Consider the following 24,642-nt stretch of genomic DNA (forward strand, 5'->3'; position numbering starts at 1 on the left):
CACTACAAAAGTATAACTACTTTGGCATGAGTTTCTACTGGAGTTGCAACTTACCAGCTGAAAAAAAAGTACTTTTATTGTTAAAGCTTATGCCCTCCTCAAGCAAAATAGAATATGCTGGCCAAAGCTTTTTTTTTTTCCTGGTACAACCATGTCTACACTAGAGCTTTTGCCACTACACACATACAGCCAAAAATCACACCTCCAACTGACATTACGATACTGGCAAGTGCTTCTAGTACTGGCCTTAAAGCAATTATTTGTTCAATCATTGCTTTCTACAGTCATCCCTTGCCCTAAAAATACTGTATTTCTTTACAGGTAGAAAACTGGAAAAAAACCAATCTATCGCCTTAGGTCTTGTTCAGCTGTTTCTTATATCAGGACAGGATTTTTCTTTTGCCTTCACAAAAGTTGAGTTCCCCCTCCCCTTACAAAAGCAGAATAAAACATTCAGAGGGGGAACGTGAATCTTTAACCCCACAGCAGAACAAACAAACAGAAGTTCAGGTCAGCCCTTGCTCATCTTGCAACAGGGGCAGAGAGACAGAGAAAGAACAGAATTCTTTCAATCCTAATGACTACTTGTTGCCATTCTCTACATACCAAAGTGAATACAGCCCATCAGCTTTGAAAGTGCTATTTCTGTTCCTATTGCTGCATCTGCTAAAACAGATTCTTCCATAAGCAAAATGTCAAACAATTTTCACTCTCAAAGCTCACACAGAAAGTCGTACTTTCAAGGGGACATAATCAGTACAAAACCAGGGGGAGAGGGGACAGAAGAAGGAAGAAAGAAATGCTATTTCACAAAACCTCAGTCTGCCCTCCATGAGAAGACGATTTTCATGTGACTTGTCTTGGTTTGAGATTATAAAAACAACCATATATTTTGAAGCACATTTGTTTTCAATAGTTGCAATATTTTTTTACAAAAAAGATTATCAAAACAATGGCTTTCAACATTGTATAGGAAAATGGAGCCTAAAGTGTTTCATTTTACTTCTAAAGCAGTAGTACAGTACTTTCTTAATATCTACCTCTCCAAGCCATTTCCTGTGGTTTGTACTAAAATTTACCCTCCTCAGCCTAAATGGTAGTGTCAACCACGTGTGAAGAATCAACTTGCTTTTGGACTGAAAACAACTCTACCCTTTTAAAATGCCATGACTGCAGCATCACTAGAGAAGGTAAAACCTGTATGGATGTAGAGAGAGAACTTGCTTCTCCTTCTTCAGGTCAGTATTTTTTCCAAGGTAAGGGTCACAGAAGACAATTTGGAAAACGTCACATCATTTCTGCCTATGCTGCTTCTGTTCTGCACACGTTCAAATAGTTAAGTAGAGGCTTGAAGATGTACAGTGGATTTGGCTTGATATTAAATTAAACAAAATTTTCCCTTGGAAACAGTCTAGCAGAGCCTGCAGAAAGTAGTTGTAACTGCAACTGGAATACTATAAGTTTTAGGGAAATTTCCATGTCATACACTGTTTTAATGCACTACTGGCACATGTAACCTGCAGAACTCAGATGTAGATACAGATTCCAAGTTTTGAAATATCCACATTTAGGGTTTTGATTTGAGCTCCTCCCCAGTAAAAATTTCTTTACTTCTGAGCACATAATGATACTTTACAACTACTGAGCTCTGCTATAACTCTTTACAGGTCAGAAAAACCTGAACCTTTCATTGTGCAAGCTAAGATTACTAAAGGAAAGTAAGCCCCACAGCCAGCCCATCTGATGCAAGGAGAGTGACATCCGGACATGTTTGGAGTATCAACACCTCCAACCCAGCTTCAAGCTGCCAGGAGCTTTTTCCTGTTTGGATTCAAATGTAAAGACACCTGGGATCAAACGCAAATGATCTCTTTCGATTTCATCCACGGTGACGTAAGGCAAGGACTCCTTGACAGCACCCAGAGGAATCAGCGCGCACAGCCTGCAGTTACTTGGGGCTACTCAGATTCCCCTACGCTGTTTCCTCAGCCCTGAGTTTCTCCCAAGTACTTGCTGCCAGCTGCACTGAACTGCACACAGAAGAACAATATGCAACAAACAGACATCATTAGAGAAACGTTATTTTTCTTATTACAGAAAAGTTGAGAACTTTCACAATACCTTGAAACACTGCTCAGAAATTACCTCTTCAGCTTGGCATCCGTTCCCTCTTTAGGAACAAAACAACCCCAGCAATTACAGGAAAAAGCCAAACTGACATAACTAAACCAAGAAAGCCTTTTATCTATTCATCTCACAAGGTTTTGTTTGGTGTTTGTTTTTTTTTAACTACTTCTTAAAGGCTTGGAAAAAAAGCATTAGGTGCTCTTTGCACGCAGAACATTTATGACCTTGTTCGACTTCTTCGATATATTTCTTACTAATGCTTGCTGTATTAATGGACTCAGCCCAAGAAGCAGTAATGTCGAGCTTTTTAATTGCTTTACACAATCAAATGCTAACGTTTCAATCATTAATAATAACACTGAATATCATGCTTTGGAGCACTATGTAAACAATGCATGAAAAACAAACGCTTCAGCAGGTTCCTACCTCTCACTTTTTATTAGTAGTTCAGAAAAAGAAGCCTAAAAATAAATAGCATTTATTGTCACTAGAGAAAGTGCTACAGTAAAGAGCAGCAAACAACTGGGAGCCACAATTATAACCTCCACCCCTTACAGCCTTCACAGAGCCTTTGCTGATGCTGTCTATGTAAGCAGAGTAGAGTTGTCTGCTTCAGGGTTAGAGTTTTCTTGGAAATGTTTACTATAATGAGAGAATTTTGTGTTCTTTTTCTTTTAATCACAACACTGTCCAGTTCTGAGACCTGAATTGATGCAAAAAAAAAAAAAAAAGATCCAGATGACATTTCAAGGAATTTAATAATCAGATGCCTCATTGCACTGCCTGGGAGTGTGTTTCACATTATATTAAAATTATTGACACCCAGTCATGTTATGGCAAAACGAGCTGACACCATGCTTGGTTACAGCTGTTGCCACAACAGTAGTTACTTGGCAAACGATGTGAAAGAGGACAAAGTGCTATTGTGAGCTTATACCAAGCTTTTACACATTATGTCTCCAGCTCATAGAGAGGAAAGAAAAAAAGAAATGCCGCCTTTTTTAACCGAGCAACCACACTGTGATTCTAAGCGAATGCGTTTGTCAAAAGATGTCAAAACTACCTCTAGTCGACAAGCTGAAAACCACAGAAGGGGATGGAGAAGAAGCATGAGATTCCTGCAAGAAATGCAACTCAGTCTTTGGGTAAATAAGATGGGGTAAGACAAAAAAAGGAAGGACAAAGAGCTCTTGGAAAGCAAACTTGCCCTTTGTCCTACAAAGGAGCAGCAGATCTCAACTGCAACTTTGTGGGAAGCATCAAGAATGGGTCACACTGTGAAGAAGGTCAGTTGTGTTCCCAAGGGACTGTCACAGGTTGTCTGCTCTTGAAAATCAGGTCTTTGTGACTTTGGTGAGGAGACATATACCTTCGTGTCTACTCTCTTTGTGAGTCCATCCAGACTACAGAAGGAAAGGTTTTTACCTTTGGCTAAAATACTTGCATCTTGGTTTTTTTCCTCCATGAAGTAGCTGGAGAGCCTGCCTTACCACACAGATGGCTTCCCATTAAAATAATCAACAACAATGTTGGAACTCTGTTCCTTGAAAGGAGGTTTGTCTCTGTGCCCAAGTGAGCCAGCAGAGGAAAAATCAGCTGCTACACATTAAGGAAAAAGTAACGCATATAAAACAAAACAAAAAAAACAAAAGGAAAGGAAAGATAATTTTCATCCAGTATTTAATTGCAAAAATATGGTGGGAGAGAAAGAAGACTCAAGAGAAACTCCAGGACTTCTTGCATCTAAAGTAGCCATTTTGCACTGTATGAAATGCTTCAACTGCTGATTGGTGCAGAGACATGTCCTCAATCTTTTAGATCAGTTTACTGACTTTGATGGTTCTTTTTCCCTACACAATGTTATTACCCTAAACCTCTCCTCCCATCTAGTCAAGCTCTAATCATGACCCAGCATTCATTCTGATGTCTGTGGTATTGAGACCCACATCCTATATTGATCCAAAACAAAAAATTCAGATGAGAGAAAACAGCCCAACAGTTGACCTATGTGAGTATTGACTGTTGTCTATGTGAAAAAGTTGGCACTTTCCAGAAAACTTGAACCACCACGTGTTATTCAAGACGCAAAAGCGATTTCCTCTTTAAGAACAAGATATCACAGGTGTTCACTTCTGCCAAAGGCTGTTCTAGTAGCCACTGGAACATAATATGTATAAACTGGTCCTACCTATTATGTGACAATTTATAGAAGAGCAGGTCTGGATTATTTTTCAAATTTATTGTAACAGGAGTTACAATATGCATATACATCATATGCAAGCAGTATAATTATAGCACTTGTTTACTTTTAAAAGGTGGGAAGACACTAAAATATTTAAAAAAAAATTTCCTTTTCCTCCTCTTTATTGCCCATTTATTATTTAAATATGCCCCTGCAGTGGGGAATTGCACTACACTTTCACAAAAACTGCAAAGTGAAACTGAATATAAACAGAAAGTGACTGATCTCATTTCCCTGAGCAAGAGGGTTGAAGGCCAGAAAAGAAATAAATTGCTTAAGGGGTGGGATGTTAAGCAAATATTTACACAATTTTCCAGTTTTTATCAAACATAAAATATAATCTAATAATCATCTAAGGAATGTTTTGAGAACATTTTCCCTTAAGTATTACTCAACATTTAGACATGGATGATCAAAAAGTCGAGACCCACTCCCACCAAGCATACAGCGGTATTTATCTCAAGTTCTCCCTAGTAGGAGAGATTACAAGGATTAGGTTTCAAGCTTGTGCAATTGTCTTTAGACAAACACAACAATATGCAATAAACTACTATTCCCCAGATGACTTTATGAATAAAAGCCCTATGCTAATGACAATTAAGACTGAAAGAAAAGAAGAGCCAAATGAGTAACAATGCAGGACAAAGAGGCCCCCTTGAAAGATGCAATAGCATGGAAGCCATCAAATCAGGGGGTGGTGGCTTTCCATGTGGGCAGGCATTCTCTGGGGCCACTTCTTGGCTTCCTCCTCACAAAGAAGTTCATTCCTCTAAATGACGATTACATATTCTCAGGGTTTGGATCAAAGAAAGCAGGGTGCAGTAGGTCTTAAACTGAAGTCAGTCTCAGAACTCAATAGTTTAGGGCCAGGTTTATTAGCCCTCCCAGCCAAACTCTATTATCCAGCACAGTCACAACAGTATTTTCCTATTAAACCTGTATTTAATTGGGTCAGTAGAGCAAGACAACAAAAGAGAAACTCTACTGTAAGCTAGTCTCTACATTTATAAAACAGCTTTTCTCCGGTATCTTGAGCACCTGCTCCTCTTCTCAGATTCAGAGAACAAGCACTTGGGCAAAAGGTTTTCCACTGATTTCAAAGAACAGAATTATAAGTTTACAAAAATAACTGCCTGAAAAAGAGTGTGATAGCATTTTTGCAGCACTGCCTGTTCTTTGGGTTCATGCAACATTCCCTACGCCAACTGTGTTGTCCATTTACAGTGGACATCTCTGACATGAGGTCCCTATCTCCTTAGTTGAGTGCAAAGGATCTGGAACACTACTAATATTGTTTGTGTAGTTTTAGAAGAAACTCCAAAGACCACACTGGGAATTTACCAAGAAAAAGCTACTTGTGAGCAATCCCTGTTTGAAGAATTACAAATGGTTCATCTCTTTTGATCACTTTGATTCCTCAAAGAGGAATCATCTGATGGAACTGGCATGTGGGAGCTTAATTCTCTCACTCCTTGCTGGTAGAGCTTTAATAAATGGTCAATAATTAAATATATAAATAATTAAATATGACCAACCAAGTGCACCAGCACATGAGATGTTCCATAAAGAATACTCTTCATGAAGAGGGTACTCTTACAGCATCATCACCAGCTGTCACATTCAAACTTCATTCTATTCCAGCTTTCAAGATGCGCCAGCCACACAAATTGTCTAACAAATTTTCTTCCAACTTTACAGCTAAGACCAGCATCATGTCAGCAGATGTTTCAAAAAAAAAGCTATTGAAATCCACGTTTTCTCCTTAATTAGAAATTGAACATGAAATTATTGGAATTTCAAAGGTTCACTAGTATGTTTTTGGTCATCAAGTTAATATACATGAGATAGAATTTTTATGCATTCCTCCATTATCTCTACAGGTTTACTCATCCACGTTTTGTAACAGACTATGTTTCTTTTTATTTTTCCATAGGTGAGAGGTGGTGGTGACAAAGGTAATTTTGGCCAGAGGAAGTAACTTTCTAACTCTACCCCTGAGACTATACATCTCTACACCTTCCTTGAATGAGGAAACAGCAGCTTACTTTGTGACAGTAAGTCATAAAACATTGCATTTGTAAGGATAAATTTCTTCTTTGAGAAATCCTACAGTACTTTACAAACATTTGTAAAGTACTGATTGATTGCAAGTTGACAGCAGCCAGCAGTAATACATTGCAGTCCACAGCAAGCTATAAGAATATCATTTCTGACAGAAGCAGTAAGGAGAGATTGATAAGAAAGAAGTAGTTGCCTGGGCTAGCACATCAGATTTAAGACTACTGCTCTTCTACATATATATACATACTTCATCATTATGTCTCCAGGGATGCATTAATTCTATTTGTTGAACCAACACAAATAGTCTTTTCTGTCTGCAACACACCAAAAATGTCACCCAGCGAAAGAGCCTGTCACCTGTAGCCCTCAAAATAATATTATCTGAAGAAGATAACAAAGAATTGATACCTCCTCTTTCTCATATCTATGTTCAATAGTTAAGGAGATGAAGCACACACTCGGTAATGGACTATTATGGGAAATCAGATACTCCACACCCCTCTAGTCTAAATTCTTCCCATCCTTCTCTTTCCCCCGCTTTTAAACCTATTTAAACCATGACTCCAAATCAGGATGGGCACTGCTAGCAGTTAGTCCATCATTCACCAACTCTCATCAGGTCATGTGAGGGCCATGCACAGATTAATTAAGGGCACTTGCTCTTGGAATGCTTTGCTGTGATATGGAACATTATCCTCATTTTAGAGATGCACAGAAACAGATGTGTCCACAGTTACCCAAGCTATGCCCAGGACAAAGCTAAGAACAAAATATCAGTAGCCAAGTTTCTGATTGTTTTTACTGTATTGGGATAAGAAAAAAAAAATCTCATCACCTTTATAAGATTAGAAATAAGTTAGTTACACAATACCTCAAAATCAAAAGGCAACACATCACGAAGCACATGAAAACATGCAAATACTTAATATTCAACTTACATGAAATACTTATGAAAAGACTATAAAAGGGACAGTTATAGCTGAGTCTTTTGTATTATTTTTAATATTTTAACCATGAAAATACTGTATATTTTGAAATATATATAATAGCTCATAAAATGAGATGTTTTCTTCTCTTTGCTCATGCACTTGAAAATACTTTATCTCTAAAATTCATGCCAGCATAAAAAAGTCCTAGTAAAAAAATCTTCTTTCTTCCCACCTCAAGATCAAAAAAAAGGAATAATATAATTGGCTTGCCTTTGAAATAGATTTAAAGGCTTAGAAAGCTATTTCCTTATGTTTGTAGGAGTAATGGAAAGTGAACACACTTTAGTACACGGACTTTGTTAGTGGGTATATGCCTCGTGCCTCTGATTACATCTGCATTATGTTGGAATAGAAACCAAAATGAAGATCTCCTATGTATTAATGATTTGCTGCTAATTTTTTATACAAGAGCATACAACAAGAAATTAATAAGCCCTCACCTTGACATTGTTGCTTTAAAAGATGACCTCAAACTGGGCTGAGGAGCTGGTGCTCACAGAACTCCGCCTTCACGAGCAGCTGTGTGTGAAATTCAGGACTCCTCCAGCCTTGCTGACCTGCCAACTCACTCTCAGCCATAACACTTCCACCAGTCCTTTCCCTTCCCAGTCTACTGTCAATGCCAGCCAGGCCTTCACCTAGTGATAAACCCAACTCTATTTCTTCATAACAAACAACGGGAAGCGAGACTGAGTCCTCCAGTAAAGATCTTAAATTCTAGGCCAAGTTGTGAAGCAAAACACTAAAATGAACATTACTGTTTTAATACAGGATTATGTGATCTTCCACTTCTTGACAAATGTGCTAGCAAACAGGATTTTACTTATCAATTAATTTTTAATATATTTTGGTAGTTATTTTTTGGCACACATCAAGTATATTTTGGGGAAATTGAAATATCAACTGATATCCTTTGTTTCTAGCATAAATACATCCATTCACCTCTATCCCTTGACTAAGACTGGCCTTTGCTGTTGCTGTCTGTTTTATTCTGCTTAAGCACTGCTGAAAATGAAATTAAATTAAATCAAATCAACTGTGAGAGAAAGCAACTTCTTGTCTCCAAAGTTTTGAAATGACTGAACCTTCTCATATTTAATAATTCAGATTTACTCCTCTAAATTTTGTCCAGGAAAATAAGATGGTCTTTATATTCCAAAGATATCTTCACAAAAGTCTGCAGTACTGGATTTTCTGACGCTGAGTGATTATGAAACCCCCTTTTGTTCTCATAACTTCATGATGTATATCTATAACTCTTTCTTGTTTGTGAAGATAAGACCAGCCTTGTCTCTCTAAATGCCTTTTCAAAGGAAGATTCACAGTTGTTTGACTTTTGATCTGTGTGGCAACTAGCTCAACCACCTGCGCTGGGTTTGAGCAGTTACTGAGCTTGCTTTGTACCAGCTTATGAACACAGCAAGCCTTTTACACTAGAACAAGCCGATGTGTGAATACACCAATTTACAATGTAAATACAGGGTCCAACAATATGGGCATCTTTAATGACCAAATGTGTAAAGTGCATATATTGTTTACTGATTATATCATTAAATAAAACAGATGGCTCATATTCTCCACCCACCTACAGTGGATTAAAACACAATGGTGTAATAGTCTGGTAAACTGGTAATGTGAAACATTGCTTTGTACTGGTGTAGTAGTATAAATAGCTGTTCACAAATGAGGTACAAAGCCCCACTGCCACTAAGAGTAATTAGCTGAAGGCTGTACTGAAAGAGAGCTACCTTCACAATCAACACGTGTGTGCCATTTACACTGCAAACTGCATTTGAAAAATATAGTGGTGACAGAAAGGAGCAAGGAAGTTTCTTGGCATGGATAAAGTAGACCATATGCTTCCCAGTATCTTGGGAAGACCAGGCACACTTAGAATCATGTTTCCCCAACAATTCCCTATTCAAATGCATTATTTGCGGCCATGATAAGCATGTCAGAGAAACAACAGTGCTGGGGTTTTTTTGCTTGCACGAGCATTTTTATCAGGAGGAAGGCAGGGAGCTAGTGAAAAAATAATTTTAAGATGTGATTTTTATTCAAGAAGAAAAATTACCCGTTAGCATTGTAATCTTAAGCTATCCATAGATCTACTAAATCTAAAAAGTAAAAGACAAGATGTAAACTTTGCTCTAACTCACAAATATTACAAAAACCTTCTGGGTTACACCCTGATTAATACAGCATATTCCAAGCTAAACAAGAGTTCTTAGGTAATAAATACCACATAGTAAGATCCTGAATGCTAAGCCACATTAACATTCATGGAAAAACGTTAATATTTGCAGAAGGTATACAGGTCAGTGAAAAGCTCTCCTGCTATGTTTTTAAACTGGAGAATACTAATACCATTTATAATTCTAATAAATTGTAGCTCCTGACTTCAAATTCATTGGCTAATTTTTCACGACTTCAAAAAACCCCACCCAATTACTAAACTGACTTTAAAACATGACTTTAAAATCTCGGTTATAATCCTGATTCTAAGACTGAAGGAGCATTAGAACTGAAAGTATAGGTTTATCTGAAACAAGCAGGCTGCAAGAGTCTAGCCCCCTTGCTTATATTATTCTAGATATTTCTGAAACAATTTTAATGATTTTCAATGAATTATTTTAGAGCTACGCAAATGTTGCAGAGAACACAAATCCCAGTGTTTATGGCAAAATTGTTTTTCTCTGTCTTTCCCCTTTTGCTTAATTTCCACATTGACCTTTCTTTGCCTTCTTGATTAGGTTCAAATCATAGAATGGCTTGGATCTTCCACACTAGTTAAAGAGCCAGCCAAAATTAGCAAGTTTTCATCCTTCCTATCACCAAGTAGACTAAACAATCTCTCTTTGTATGGTCAAAGTTTCTCATCCATGACTTTGTTATTCTTCAGAGAGATACTCAGCAGGTTAGTGATGTGTGAACATTTCTTCTAAAGTGTTTTAAAGGTCCAATACAACATATTACATGCTACCCAGGGACAAATTCTTCCTCAATTTTGGTCTTGTCCCACAGCAGCATTAATTTATCTGCAACAAGTTCAGAGTGATCCTGGTTTTCCTTAGCTGTTGATCTCTCACAGTCCAAATTTATGGCCTTCTTTGCAAAAACTACTACAACAACAATAAAAACACCACCACCCCACCTCACCCCCAACCAAACTTTGCTCAAACTAAAAGAGATCCTTTTTCAATACTAGAGCTGTGGATGAGCAAACTACTCAAACAACTATGACTTGCAGTTTCAGGTCCTGGATTTTGTGGTAGAACTTCACTGACTGACTTGAACAAAAATTGTACTTAGTAAATCCTGAGTTTTCCTTTTTCCAGATGTTGCTCACCTAATCTCTTAGGTCTCTTGAGCACAGCCAAAACCCTGACCTGCTACTATGACCTAGACTGAAAATGATCTAATCTAAAAGATGACCTAATAAGGACAAGATTCTGATATCACAACAGTTTTAAATCAGTTTAAATAGTGGTTTCATTATTTTCTTAAAGATAAAGTGCTTAGTGTGTGACCAGAATTGTGCTGGAAAGCTAAATTAATTTTGCTTTTATTAAAAGATGAAAATTTCAATCAAAAGTGCCAAGTGCCACTGGAAATCATACTCAGAATGCACAAAAGAGGGTCTTACCTGATAAAGATTAACAAATATGCTGCAGACACATGATGGGAGACTAGGCAAATTAATTTGCATTTCTCCATTTATTTCCAATCACTAGCTCTGTCAAAAATGCTAGTGTGTCACACTTACTGTATTTTTCTTTAAATGTTTAGAAGTGTCACCAAAAAAAAGTTAAATCTCTGTACTTTGTGGATTTTGTTTGAGTTTCAAATGTTGTTTTTAGTATACAGTCTAGTTTTAGTCTTATGGTAACCTTAAGGGAATGAATTAATTTTGGTGTCTCTTTGTAAAGCTCAGTGACACCTACACATGAAGTTACTGTTTGGAGAAGCTGAGCTTCCAGGATTTGTCTATTAGAACACTATCAAAGTCTTACATTTTTACATTCCTGAATCCCCTCAAAAGGCTTGGCTTAATGAAACTAGAAACTGTAATTTAATTGTGTACACCATTATTTATGTTCTCTAATTATTGAAAAGTTCAGCAGAAATTTCTTTCCACAGCACAAATCACCAGAAACCTCCCCAAATGCACCAGCACATAAAAGCTCTCTGTCTACCCAGGAAAAAGGATTTGGGCTAAACATTAGGGAAAAAGGATTTGGGCTAAACATTAGGGAAAACTTGGAAATATCTGATTGAAGAGATGAGGAACGTTGAGCAGTGCAGAGCAGGCCAAACAAATATCTGTCAGGACTGAAACAGGGTCAGTCAATCCTGCTTTAACACAAAGGGATGAACTTTCCTGAGATCACTTCCACTTTCTATTTCTTTTGGTAAACTTATGGATCAAAATGAAGTGACAAGATATCATGCATATCTGTGATATGATGCATTTAGGAATTTATGGCTTAAACACTCTATAGTAAAAGGTATGTGCAAAATGTGACGTATATATATTGTTCTGCCACAGCTATAGCATGAGTGGTGTCAAGGTGATGATCCTTAATCAACTACTAGCCTTAAAAAGTTTGACTTAATTGATTTCTGAAGAGTTGTCTCCAGTTATTTCAGCAATTACCAATGTCAGCTTTTGCTCACAGGTTCCCTGCTTCAAACAATTCTACCACATTCAAAATATTTTTACTACCTTCACCATTCCTCAATATCATGTTAGAGAGAACTCATCCAACTGGAACTTACTTGAACTACTGCAGTAAAGCACTGCACTGACTATGCTGATACAAGACATGCCTTCTCATGAAAGCATGTCATGGGACACCTATTGTGGTTCAGACATGACAATGCTGACTATGAAATGCCTTTTGTTTCACTCATTACACTATGAACCATTTTAGGCTCTAACTGCTCAATGGTAGTCAACATATCTCAGTACAGAAAACAATCACAAAGGGTTACATGATACTTAACCTATTACGATGCTTTACATTCTTGGTATTTGCAGTCTAGGACTAGCTAGGATAATTATCCACTGGGATCCTGCTTTCCTGCAGAAACACAACTGCGCTTTAGATAATGTTCTTTCCAGCTGTTCAGCTGGATACAAGTGATAGAAGGGGGGGGTAAATGAGATAGTAATTCCAGATGATAGAAAAGAGGGAAAGGAGAGGACAGAACAAAGGCCATTGTACATTTCAAAAAGGAATGGAAAAAGAGAATTAGAAATATTGTCTGAAGAATGCTGAGAACCCTGCTCATAATAGACCTAGTATAGGCAGCTTGACATGTGGATAAAGCTTTCCAACAATCTGAAAAATAAAACAATGCTATGGCATAAATGCTTCTATCTCAATGAATGAGGGACATACCCTTCTAAGGCTGCCTGGGCATAAGAAGATTAAAACACTGACTTATTTTATGCCATGCATTTAAGTTATTAGATGTAAAGATCAATCATGATGCTCCTTTCTTTTCAGGTTTGAAGAAGACTTAACTCTGTATCAATGAGGTTGTTAGAGATGAAGGTTTGCAAAGGCTAAGGTGACATTACACTAATCCCAGCTACATGTGGCAATGTTGAAATTGGTCCCATTCTGTAAGGCATTCAGCACCCATGACATGGAACTCTCTGTGTACACTGATGCTGCAGCTATAGTGGTTATACAGCAGCTCAAAAGACTTCTGCACCTTCCATGGTGCATGAACTGAACAGTATTTCTAACATTGAATGAAAGTAGATTAAGATTTTTCAAAAGCATTTTGGAAATAACACACACAACACTGTCCAAGAAAGATGAGCAAGGTTTATAAAATGGCTCTCAATTATTAAAAATAAGAAATGCATCTTACATGCATCAGATCATGCCATACCTGAACTAAGAACAGGGAACACACAGTGTCCCATACTATTTTAAAATATTTGCTGTTCAGACTTAGAGGCCCATTTCCTGCTTTTTTGGTTGGACTCCTAATGATGAAGAATGCTCACCCTTGGGAATTTTGCTGACACTACATTTGTGTTTTCCAGATGTTTTGTCCATCACTTCAATAAAGAAACAAGGTTTCTTTTTAAAGTTAGAGATGAAGAGAGGAACAACTAGTACTAATTAATGCCAAGGTTTAATCTGGGATAACAAGCTGTATGTTCCTTGTCCAAGGACTATATTGTGATTAACACCACCACAAAGCTTATCAGTTTCTTTCTGAAAAGATTCAACAGTTCATAACTGATAAAGGTTAGTTACATAATAAAATACAAACATGTACAATAGTGTAAGAATCATGTTACTGTATTAAATGTTTAAAAGTCAGGAAAATTTAAAAGAAAGTTATTATACTGACAGTAACAAGCATTAAAATACTCTATGTGTGTTTTATGGTTTCCAGTTAACAACAGAAATATTAAGGACATGATTTGCAAGGAGCACAATAAAAGCTATGTTGCCCCAAGAGATGACCTGGAATCATTCTGCCACTCACTCCCCCCTTATTCAGCCTCCCTTCAGCTAAGGGAATTGCTCCTCTGGTTTAAGTTAACCATATGCTTAAATATGTTCCTGAATCAAGGTCTAAATTACTGAAGTAAACAGCTGCAGCTGTAAATATTCAACATGGAGCAGACGCTGCTAGAGGATTTAGTGTTTCAATCATTTTGCAGTGCAGAAACACATCCTGAAGTAAAAGTAGAAATATATGTACCAAAAAAAATTGCTGAAACAATTTCTACTCACACTTCTTTTGGTTTGAGACCAAATATGCAAAGAGGAACTCCTCTATTAGCATGAAAACAAGGCAAATCTAAGTGTATGTTAAACCTCACCCTGGATCAGTGATACAAAGACCTGCCTTCAGAAAACTGCAGAGACCTGACAGTCATGACCTAGTATGACTGATACTGAGACAAGCTTTAGCTCAGAAGAAAATCTTTTTTTGTTATGTACTTTTGGGGATGGAAACAGAGATTGGTAGGGAAATAGAGGGAAATGGCAGTGGTAACACTGTTTTGGTTTGTGTCAACACGGACATGAGTGTCTCTGCTGCTGTTCTTCAACATATGGAAATGTGGGCTTTTGAGTCAAACAAGAAGGCAGAACAGACATCATTAACTTTTTACATCTCTAGTAGTGTGAGAAAACAAATAAAGGAGTCCTGTGCATACACTGCTGAATAGATCCTACCAGGTCAGTGGGTGGAGGTTGAGCATCCCCACACCCTCTTTAAAGAACTGCCCTACACTGTCTCCTCAGCCTAATGACCACTGCTGAAGCTGTTTGAGAACTATTAGAAATGACTGCAATCCAGGCCCAAACTCAGAAGGCCAATTCTAAAAAACATGTTTTAAATCACTTCTGCTTAGGACCAGAGGCAAGGGACACAAGCTGGATGCTGGGAAAATTCACTTAGATACCTGGAGAAATTGTCTGTTTCCACTGCCCAGAGATGCATTAGTACCTCCAACCTTGGATGTGTTTGAAACTTGACTGAAGAAGATTCTGAGCAACCTGCTCCAATGAGACTTGCTTGAGCAGGAGGTTGCACCAGACAACCTCTAGAGGTCCCTTCCAACCTAAATTATCCTACGATTCTCTAAAATGTCGAAAAATAACTCTAAGGTCTGGACTCTCCTGGAGCTCAAAAGTAGAAGGAAGTTTCACTAGAAGTGATTCAAGAAGCAGGACTCTGTTTTCCTGGAAATAAGAGTGAAGAAGCTTGACCTCAACTAGCACAGGGGGCAGGCATTCCATTTCTGATTGTAGTCACATTGGTCATGCATCTGTTGGCAAGTCACATAACTTACTACCTGAGAGCTGAACACTTACTGCTTCATTTCTAGAGGTAGTGTCTCTGTCCTTATGGAAATCAAACTTTAAAAGTCTCTTTTATAAGAGCAGATGTGTTCATAAGCTTCTGAAAGCATCACTGATAACAATTCAGAAGATTGAAATCTGAAGATTAAAAGGGAATTATTGGCATAAAAAAATCCTGGTAAACCAGACTGGATAAAACATTGACCTGGAGAGTAGCAGCTGTTTTTCTAAAGTATTTTTTCCCTACAAATTGAAGGGGGGTAGATAGAACTTATCTGCCAATTGAATAAAGATTCAAATCTACTAAAATTTTTATCTGGTTACTTTTGGGTTTGTTTGTTTCCCACTGGGCCGTGTGTGGCTTGGAGACTTTCCAAATTCTTTTCTTAAAAGCTTTTCTAGACTATTGGCTTAGGATATGGGCAAAAGACTGAAGATCTTCCAGAACACATTCTTTTATGCTTCTTTCTAGCACACTCTGCACTCCTCAATTCACATTGGGGTAGAGGTCAAGGGACAGAGAGCTGAGATGACCTATTCCAGTGCCACATCACACTCACTAATTTCTTCCTAATTTCTAATCGAAATCTGCTCTCTTTTAGTTTGAAGCCATTCCCCCTTATCCTAGTAATGCAATGCTCTAAGAGGAATATACTAGGTTAGCAGAATCTAAGTAGATTCTACCAGAGGAAAAAAAACCAAACAACAAATATAATGAATGTATAGGTCATTTCAATGTAAGAATATTTAAAAACATTTATTAGAAAAATACTCTTGCCCACATACCTAATATACTGGGAGACAACAAATTCCAATACATAAGGCTAAGTACCTTAAACTGCTAGAGCAGCAAACTGGGATAGGAAGGGCAAGCTATCCCTATCATGACACTGATTTCCTTTGTGAACTATGGCAACCTACAAAACCTGTCTCTGCTTTTACTCCCTGTCTCCAGAATGTTTAATGCACAAACACATGGACAGGGAATTTTGGTCATATGAAAGCATTAATTTAGCCCTCTAGCTATCTAAATACCTGATCTCTTAATATATTTGTCAAGATTCAAAAGAGAGGCTGCTTTACCTTTCCCAAACAGTAAAATTAGAAAGAGTTAGGCATTAATTTAAGGCACAGGGTGTTAGCCTGGCACATGACTTCAAGCATATCAGCAAATACATATTGTGGGAGCAGCAACTACACTGAGTAATGTTCAGTTTAACATTACCTTTCCTGTGTAATATTGATGGGAAGAATGATCCTCCAGTGTCTTATTTTATTGGTTCCAGTAATTATGTGAAATACTGTGTGGTCTGTACTGAAGTATGCAGAAATTAGGACACAACTGCCAATCTGTGCTAATTATATTTCTTACAGTTGTATTTATCTAATTCATGCTGATTTCTTGGGGTCTGTATTTTAAGATTATTCTTGTAGCTAAACAACATTGGGATGATGCTGAGCCTGGGATAATGCCCAACTACTCAACAGTCACAAACAAATTAAATTCACTGTAGGTCTATCTATTATGTGGTTTCAAATAATATCCTGAGAATCATCTACTGCAAGCTGCTTCTATACTGGCATTGCTTTTGGCACGTTTACCTGAACTGAGCTTAAATCCTAACCTGCCTTTCATCTAGATGGGTGACTCAGCTCAGCATTTTTGTTGAAGAAAAAGGAAATCCAATGACTTCCTGACACACAGAAATGTGCCATCGTGGTGTTCGACTACAAAATCCTTTTTTCTGAAAAGAAGAGCCCAAGTATATTTCAGAAAGATCGTATTTTTTATTTGGCTTATGGAACACTTATAAACTAGGACTCCTAACTGTGATTCCCAAACACAAAACAAAGTCAAAGGTTACAGCATATGTTTTTGTTTCAGCTTCTTCAAATTACTTGCAAATGTATTCAAACACAATATGAGGAGATACTTTATTTTATTGAAAATAACAGACTACAGGGTGCTGCAAAAAAGGCTGGGGTACCTCAAGCATAAACATGGAAAGAATACATTGGTTTAGAAACCCATAAATCCTTATTTGAATCTGCCAACCTGAAAGCCAAGTAAAGCCCGAAAAAACTATTTTTCCTAAATGCTATGTCTGATTAAGCCATACTATTAAATGACAGCTGAACTTTAACATTAATATGATATTATTTAAATAACTGCATGATTTTTTTTACACTAAAATGATGAATGATTTTTGGACAGCTCAATTGACATAAAGCAAGAAACCCCTTTAATGAGATTTGACAAAATGGAGACATATGCAGAATATTCGTTACAGCTCATGTCGCAGAGCCCTTCCTGCGGAGACTTGGGTTTAGTTGAGTCTTTTATTTTGTTCATTTTTTTTATAGTTTATTTTGATTGTCTACAGGCACTGAACCATCCCTTTCAATTGCCACTTCCTTTCTCCATGGATTTTGAATTTAGCTTGTGTCATTTACATATTACTCTTAATCAGAGAATTTTATATGTTACAGTTTGGAGTTGGAATTGTAAGAAATCTGTGGAATGAAGGCATGAGGTTCAGTCATTTTAACCTTTGTCAATGTGGTACACAAGGAACTAACAAAGGTATTTTTATGAGGAGACTAGTGGAGAGATATAGTTTTATTTATTTCCCAAGCCAAGTGACAAATCAACAACTCTGCTAAAACTTCTCCTTCTTTTTACTTTTTTTTTTTAATAAGCCAAGTACATTAAGTAAATATGCAACATAAAAGTCTGTGGTAAGGGTAATGTCATACTGAACTCTTCAGAGCACTAAACTCCCCTAAAACTGAGCTTTCTTAGCACCCAGCACTGCTTATTTGAAGGATACTTCTCTTCTTCAGGAAGCTGAATATATACAGAAATGGACATCACAGAGAAGCTCAGGTGCTGTTTCACTGGATAAAGAACACATATCCAGAGATGTCACTAATTCAAAAATATCTGTCTGAGAACGTACTAATGTTAATTTAAGGTGAGAAATAATCATTGGATAACTCCCTCCTTGCAGTCCCACATAGAGTTTTAGGATGTTGCACAGTTTTCCTTTCTGTATCACCTCATTTTGACCCCATGGACAATTTTCATACCATAGGAAGCATGGAAAAAACATGTTAAAACCACAACAGTTGACACTGTGTCTGCCCCATTTATTTAGGCAGAATTGATAATTTTAACCTTTTCTCTGAGTGCAAATTTATGCTGCCCCAAAACATTTACAAACTTTCTCACTTTAACACGCAAAACCCCCCTCAAAACCCCCAAATCACTCAAGAATAAGAAACACAGGAGTTCATATCAAAAAGCTTAAATTTACAACACACATCCAAAACCTCCCAAATAAATACAAAGAAACAAAGATGAGAAATCATTATACAAGGGCTATCCCTCAGGCTACAGAAAACTCTTTCCATAGGTGTGACAAAGCCTGCCATCTAACCACGCTGGCTTCGCTGCCAGCACTCATCCAAACACATTCTACACAGCAGCCTGTGTAAAAAAAAGTCAGGTATGTCAGCAAAACATTGAGGTTGAATTAAAACTGAAAATAAAGGCATGGAGGGAGAGAAGATGAAAAGAAAGAGGAGAAATGTCCCTACCTTGGCCTTACCTTCGCAACATTCCCGTCAAAATCCTGGAACTCTTCCCCAGGTTTGCATCTGTTTCTCTAAGCTGGGGAGAAAAGAGTCTCATTAAAGGTAAAAGGCACACATATTCCAACCTCTACAAAGGACAGATATTTCTACTGTTGTTTGAGTCAATCAACTTCAGGTTTAGCCCACAACAAGCTCTCAAAGCCACTGAAGCTCTGAAATTTAAAAATGTTTTGTCTTGTTTTCACTTACATAAAGATGAAACCCAGGGAAGATAAGACACTGAGGCAACAAAGGTGAGTCAGGATAAAGAGCAAAAGCTTTACAAATAAAGGGTTGCAGGTAGAAGCTGTATACATTGGTATCCATAAATCCCACTGATATGTGTATGTGTATTGGTTAGGTATCTTAGTGAAGGCATCAAGGGATGAAGAGGCAGCCATGTACTGTGTTCCTGATGCTTTATGAAAAAAAAACTTATCTTTCTTTCACTGTTTTTCAAAGACAGTAGTTTAAAGAAAAAACAGAAATACAAAATATTTCCTTTTACCATTTCTGTGTAAAAGGAATATGCCTATACTGTACCTTAAATACAAAACTTGTACTGACCTTACAGCAGCCACCACTGGCATGGGTGCTCAAATACTTTGTAAACAGTATATAGTGTGTATATATGTGTACAGAAGGCACAGCTGTATAATATATATTTCTTTCATGTAAGGATCTGTGACTCACTGAAAAGACCATTTTTGTAGTTTATTAGGATAAAGGAAACCTACAGCTTATAGCTAAATTTAATTAGCTGACTTGTCCCACAGCTCTCAAAAATCTTGCAAAATAGGTAAAAATACAACTGAGTAAAAATGAAATTGTGGAGATGGGGATGGGGAGTTATGAAGCAAATAAACCTCATATTTACTTCTATTGCTCTTTAAAAGGGGTTAAAATGTCCCCTCTATTTTTGTGCTTATTAGAGTCCCACAAAAGGAAATCTAGAAATGAAGAAGACTACAGGAAGAATGCAGTTACTCTCCTATTGCCTCTTTTGCCACTGGCAGCTAGAGGAGAGACATCTTTTGAGTTCTTAGATATCTTGAAACCAGTGGGACAACAAAATCTACTGTAAAAGATAATCTAATGATTCTAAGCATTTCAGTTATGAAATAGCAGGGACCACTGTTTCTAGCATGCCCCAAAACAGAGCTCTGTGTACATACTAAAAACCATTCTTCTCATTATAAAAGCTGAATATTTACCTCTTCATTATCAAATCAGATTGAAAGGATTACCTGACTCACTGACTTCTTACTAAAAAAACTTTGTTGTAGTAGACAAAATGCATGCTGTTTTATAAATCCATCAAAATAGTAACACTGCCAAGAAGAGTGGCAGTCTTTCAATAACAGATCACCTTCATCACAACAAACAGTATTATATCTTGAATATAGGAACAGTAGCAATATTAAACTCAGTCTCTATTTTCGAGCCCAATACTGTAAATATTTGCTACCAGATTTAATGTTTATTACTGAAATCAGTAGTTGCAATCAATGACACAAAACCTTTTTGCATAAATTTTCCCCTTGTTCTTCTAACAGCTATTAAGAAAATACCAAGCAGAAGCTGGGACTGGATAACACCAATCAAGGCTTGCTCTTAGCAATATCATATTCAGTGGGAAGGCTTGCACTGACTCTCAGATCTCTGTAATTATGTGCTATGATGGAACAAAGATGAGCATTATATTCCAGGGAGGCCATTCCCTCATTTTTTCCTGATTCATCTAGACAATTCAAGCTCCAGAAAAGCAGTTTAGCCTGGTTTGACACAAGTAACAGAAGAAAAAACGTCACAATAATTTTTAAAAGGCTCATTAAAAAGCCAAGTTCTTATCTATGCTAGAAGGGAATCTGAAGTACAAATGTATGCTTTATATTGGTCTTTTATTATTCATAAAGATGCATTTAACACTTGGGGCTTCTCCTCCCTTTTCACACAAAAGTAGCGCTCTCCTTTTTACCGTTAAATGTTTGATCCTAACTTTCCTCTCTTGCTGCAGGATTCTACCTGACAGCTAGAATCAGTGCTGATAGTTAGGAAGGGGAAGCTGAATCTTAGAGGTTTGACAAACTCCTCTAAGCAAGACGACCTCATGTTTTTATGGTAATAAAAAAACCCACAAAATAAGTGAAAGCAACATTAAAAAAGAAACAAACACGTATACACATAGTTGGAAGATCTCTAGCTACCTCCCAAGAGAACACTAAAAAACCACCTTTTCTTCCTGCACTGGCAGAAAAAAAAACCAACATAAAGAGTTTCAAACTGTTTGTTTTTATTGAAAACTGAATTATCTGATTGCAGTTCTTTCATTATTTCTTTACCAATACCAGTGCACCACAGAAGGCAAAGAACTGGTGGCATGCAAACCTCTTAAATGGCATATGATGGGCACTTTCTTGTTTCACAGAACTGCTGTAGTGAAAACATTTTGAAATAGGCTTTGATATTAGTAATGGCAAACCTATATAGTGTTTAAAAAATAATATTAAGAATAATAATGAGAAAACAGGAAGTTGAACAAGATACTGATGTTGATATCTTGTCTGCCTTAGACACATTTTAATTTGAGGTTTTCCTAAAAAATGTTGCATCTTTTGCATCCTGTATAGCACAGTTAACCTATCTGGCTGCTAGCAGAGCTTTTATCCCTTCTCTTTCCCTTAAAAAGAAAAAAGGAATTTTACTCTACAGACAGGAAAATTCATATATGTAAATGTAACCAAACTATTGAGACTCATTTACATTTTGCTCATAGCAAAATCTTCCTACTTTTCACAACATTGAACTGTTAAAGCTGACCATCATGCTCAAATTGACAATTGCATTTCAGAAAAAAACTTTATTCCCTGACTTATAAGATAATAATGCCATGTGTTTATTGCAAAGATATTATGCATTGATAGAGCATCCTCTGCCCTGATCTTTAAAAAAACCTCCAGAAAATAAAAACCTTGCCAAGTTATCCAAGATCATCCCTAACTGTTCACCTGAATAGACAGACAGCTGGGACAGGTCCACCCGTGTGACTCCACTGGACAACTTTTCTGAATTCCCTAAACAAAATATTTTAAGTGGCTTAGGATAAAAACTTGGAATTTGAGCTCTTCCATCATGCCAAGAGGTCTTTTACTGCACTGTGGTGGGATGCACTTTCCTAGAATACTCTTATTTTTAATCTTGTTCTTTGCAGCTTAGAGGTTTTGCCATCAAAGAAATTTGCTCTTCGGGTAGAAACCATTGAAAAGGAGAAATTATGCTGTGAACCATGCATACATTGAGTGATCACAACTACGTCCCTCTTTCTCATTCCTGAGGATCTCTAGGATCAGCAGAAAGTGATACCTGACATTCACCTCCATTGTCTAGGTTTTATTTGTCCAGCTAGAAACCAAAAAGCATTTCAGACCCAGCAGTCACTGGGGAAGTGAGGAGTGGAGGTGAAATAAGACACCAAGTTACCCGGACAACACTTGGTAAAAGCTCACAATCCTTAGTTACATTTAGTGATTTAGTTATATGTAATGTTTTAAAGCAGGTAATGCCCAGGACTTCAGAAAGCAATTCATACAGTTGACAGAAAATGCCTCATTAAAGCTGTCATATGAAGCTTTACCAATCAAACCTATCCAGGTAAAGAAACTCCCTGGGACAGATAAAGGGGTTTCTTTAAGTGCCATCGGTCAGTTAGAGACCTGTGGGAGGACCAGACAAAACTGGACACTTGGGAAAGTATCTGAGTATTCGTGTCATGGACAGAAAGTCGCAGGCTCAGCCTTTCCTGGTTCCGCGAGCAGAAACCAGAACCAGAGAGGTTGGGTCCTTAGACTGAAGCTCAGAAAAGTTGTACCCATTGAACTGGATGTGCTTCTGAGCATTTCCATGAATTCTGCAGAGTAGAGCTCATCCCCATGAAGGCCACATGAGCCAAAAATGACACAGATATGTTATCTTGACTGCAGAGACAAAGCAGCAGTGTAAGAAACCAGTACCTGCCCTTTCACGCAGAACTGCCTAAGGAGGCAGTTATTAGCATTTGCAGCTACAAAGAGTAAAGTTGATCAACTATTAGTCAGGAGCTCAGATATGATATTGAACTGTTTCACATGAAGTCCAAGAAGTCATTGGAGCGGACACTAAAACAAACCCTTGAAAGGTCAGAAAACTGACCTTTGATGTTAGTGACAAAAAGCTTGCTTCCAACAGCAGATTTGGTGACTTCAGTGTGACTCCCCATCAGAAAGACATTGCAGGATTGGGCCCACGTAAGACACTTTATAAGTTCTTCACTGCTGATGGTGATTATATCTCATCTGAATTATTTTTGCATGCACAAAGAACTTGCCCAATACAAACAAAATGTGAGATCAGCACTCATTATCAAACTTACCCTTTCCCGAGCACGCTGGATCTTCTCTCTGTCATGGCTGAGGTTTTCAAGCATCTCCTGTCCAATCTGCTCTGCATTAAAAAATGAAAATGTAAATCATGAAAAATACAGCTTGTGACTGTAAGGCCTCAAAATGCCAATTCATATTGTAACAACAGCATTAAATACATTTCGTAGCCTAATCACTCCTCCTAAGTGCAAAGAGAAAGACACCATTATACTAAATTTTAGGTTTTTCAAGCAACATAAAACTGAAGGAGCAAACCAAACCAGAAGCTGTTTCCTTGCAATCTCTTGGGGTTGTCTAGGCCTTGGGAATTGATGCTGACCTTTGGTCTGTGAAACAAAGGCAAGAAGACTTTCAGAGCTGCTCTTAGTGCAGGCTGCTCATACTTACTATATATTCCTTAAGCCCCTCCTTGTCTTAGAAAGGAAGGCAGAAAGCCTTTGCTAAACCACCAGCCTTATACGTCTAAAGACACTGAGAACTCATATGAGAGGAAAACCACACTCCGTAACTCTCAGCATTTACCACTGATGCTTAAATCAAAGCTTTTTCAGGCTAAGCCCAGTTACTGGTGTCTGCTTTGCTCCATCATGGACTATTTCTGACAAGTTCAGAGAAATGCTGTAATCTCCTGGTGTTTTTAATAGTGGACATCGACATTAATTTATAGTCATCACCGTTTGTTTACACAGGGGTTGTTTGCTTCCGCAGCTCACGCTGAACCAAAGGTTGCAAAATTATAGCAGAGAGGCCTCAAGATACGGTACAAAGACAACACGAGATGCCAAAACTTTATTCTTCAAACAGCTTCAGTCAAATGCTTCTCTAACACTGAAATATTAGCAGCAAGTATAGAGAAGAGATTTTAATCTTCAAAGCTCTATAGAAACATTAAGAAACCCTCCCTGTATTTCCCTGAAGGAGAAAAATAAGTTTAATCATTCCCATTTTACAGATGGAGAAAAAGACAGAAGGAGCTGAAGCAGCTGTAGCTTGCCCCAGGACACATAGCACATGTGAGAAAACCAGCATTTCTGTGCACATTCAGTTAGGTAACTTAACAGGCTTACCAGAGACACTCACCAAAACAGTAAAACTACAAAAACATGACTTTTTTTTCTTTTTATAAACAACAAAAAACATGCCCTGCTTTTGTTCTAGTAAGTTAGTGGGATCTTAAAATGTCATTATTTGTGGAGCCTCAAGAAAATGAACCATTGAAAATTCACCATTATGTTAGTAAACATGACTATGATTTATTTTTTCTTTAACAGATACAGTCCATTTTCAGGAAACAATCCAAAGCAGAATCATCTCAAACTTTTAAA

At 37.5% G+C, this 24,642-nt stretch overlaps 1 protein-coding gene across 5 annotated transcripts in view; it reads right to left on the reverse strand.

Annotated features, from left to right (window-relative positions):
- Positions 1-24,642, reverse strand: part of VTI1A (vesicle transport through interaction with t-SNAREs 1A) — a 271,371-nt gene that overhangs the window by 88,804 nt on the left and 157,925 nt on the right. For 2 of the 5 annotated variants that reach the window (XM_051799934.1, XM_051799933.1), the window contains 2 exons: positions 23,308-23,378; positions 18,864-18,936 (listed from right to left, as the gene is read on the reverse strand). In XM_051799934.1, coding sequence (XP_051655894.1) covers positions 18,871-18,936; positions 23,308-23,378 — 137 coding nt within the window. In that variant the 3' untranslated portion in view covers positions 18,864-18,870. Of the gene's footprint in view, positions 1-13,253; positions 18,754-18,863; positions 18,937-23,307; positions 23,379-24,642 lie in introns of those variants that run through there. The other 3 variants (XM_051799931.1, XM_051799930.1, XM_051799932.1) reach the window with 2 other exon arrangements.

This window comes from Manacus candei, unplaced genomic scaffold, assembly GCF_025592945.1.
Source record: "Manacus candei isolate 608988 ecotype Guabito, Panama unplaced genomic scaffold, ASM2559294v1 h1tg000050l, whole genome shotgun sequence".
In the NCBI taxonomy this organism is placed as follows: Eukaryota; Metazoa; Chordata; class Aves; order Passeriformes; family Pipridae; genus Manacus; species Manacus candei.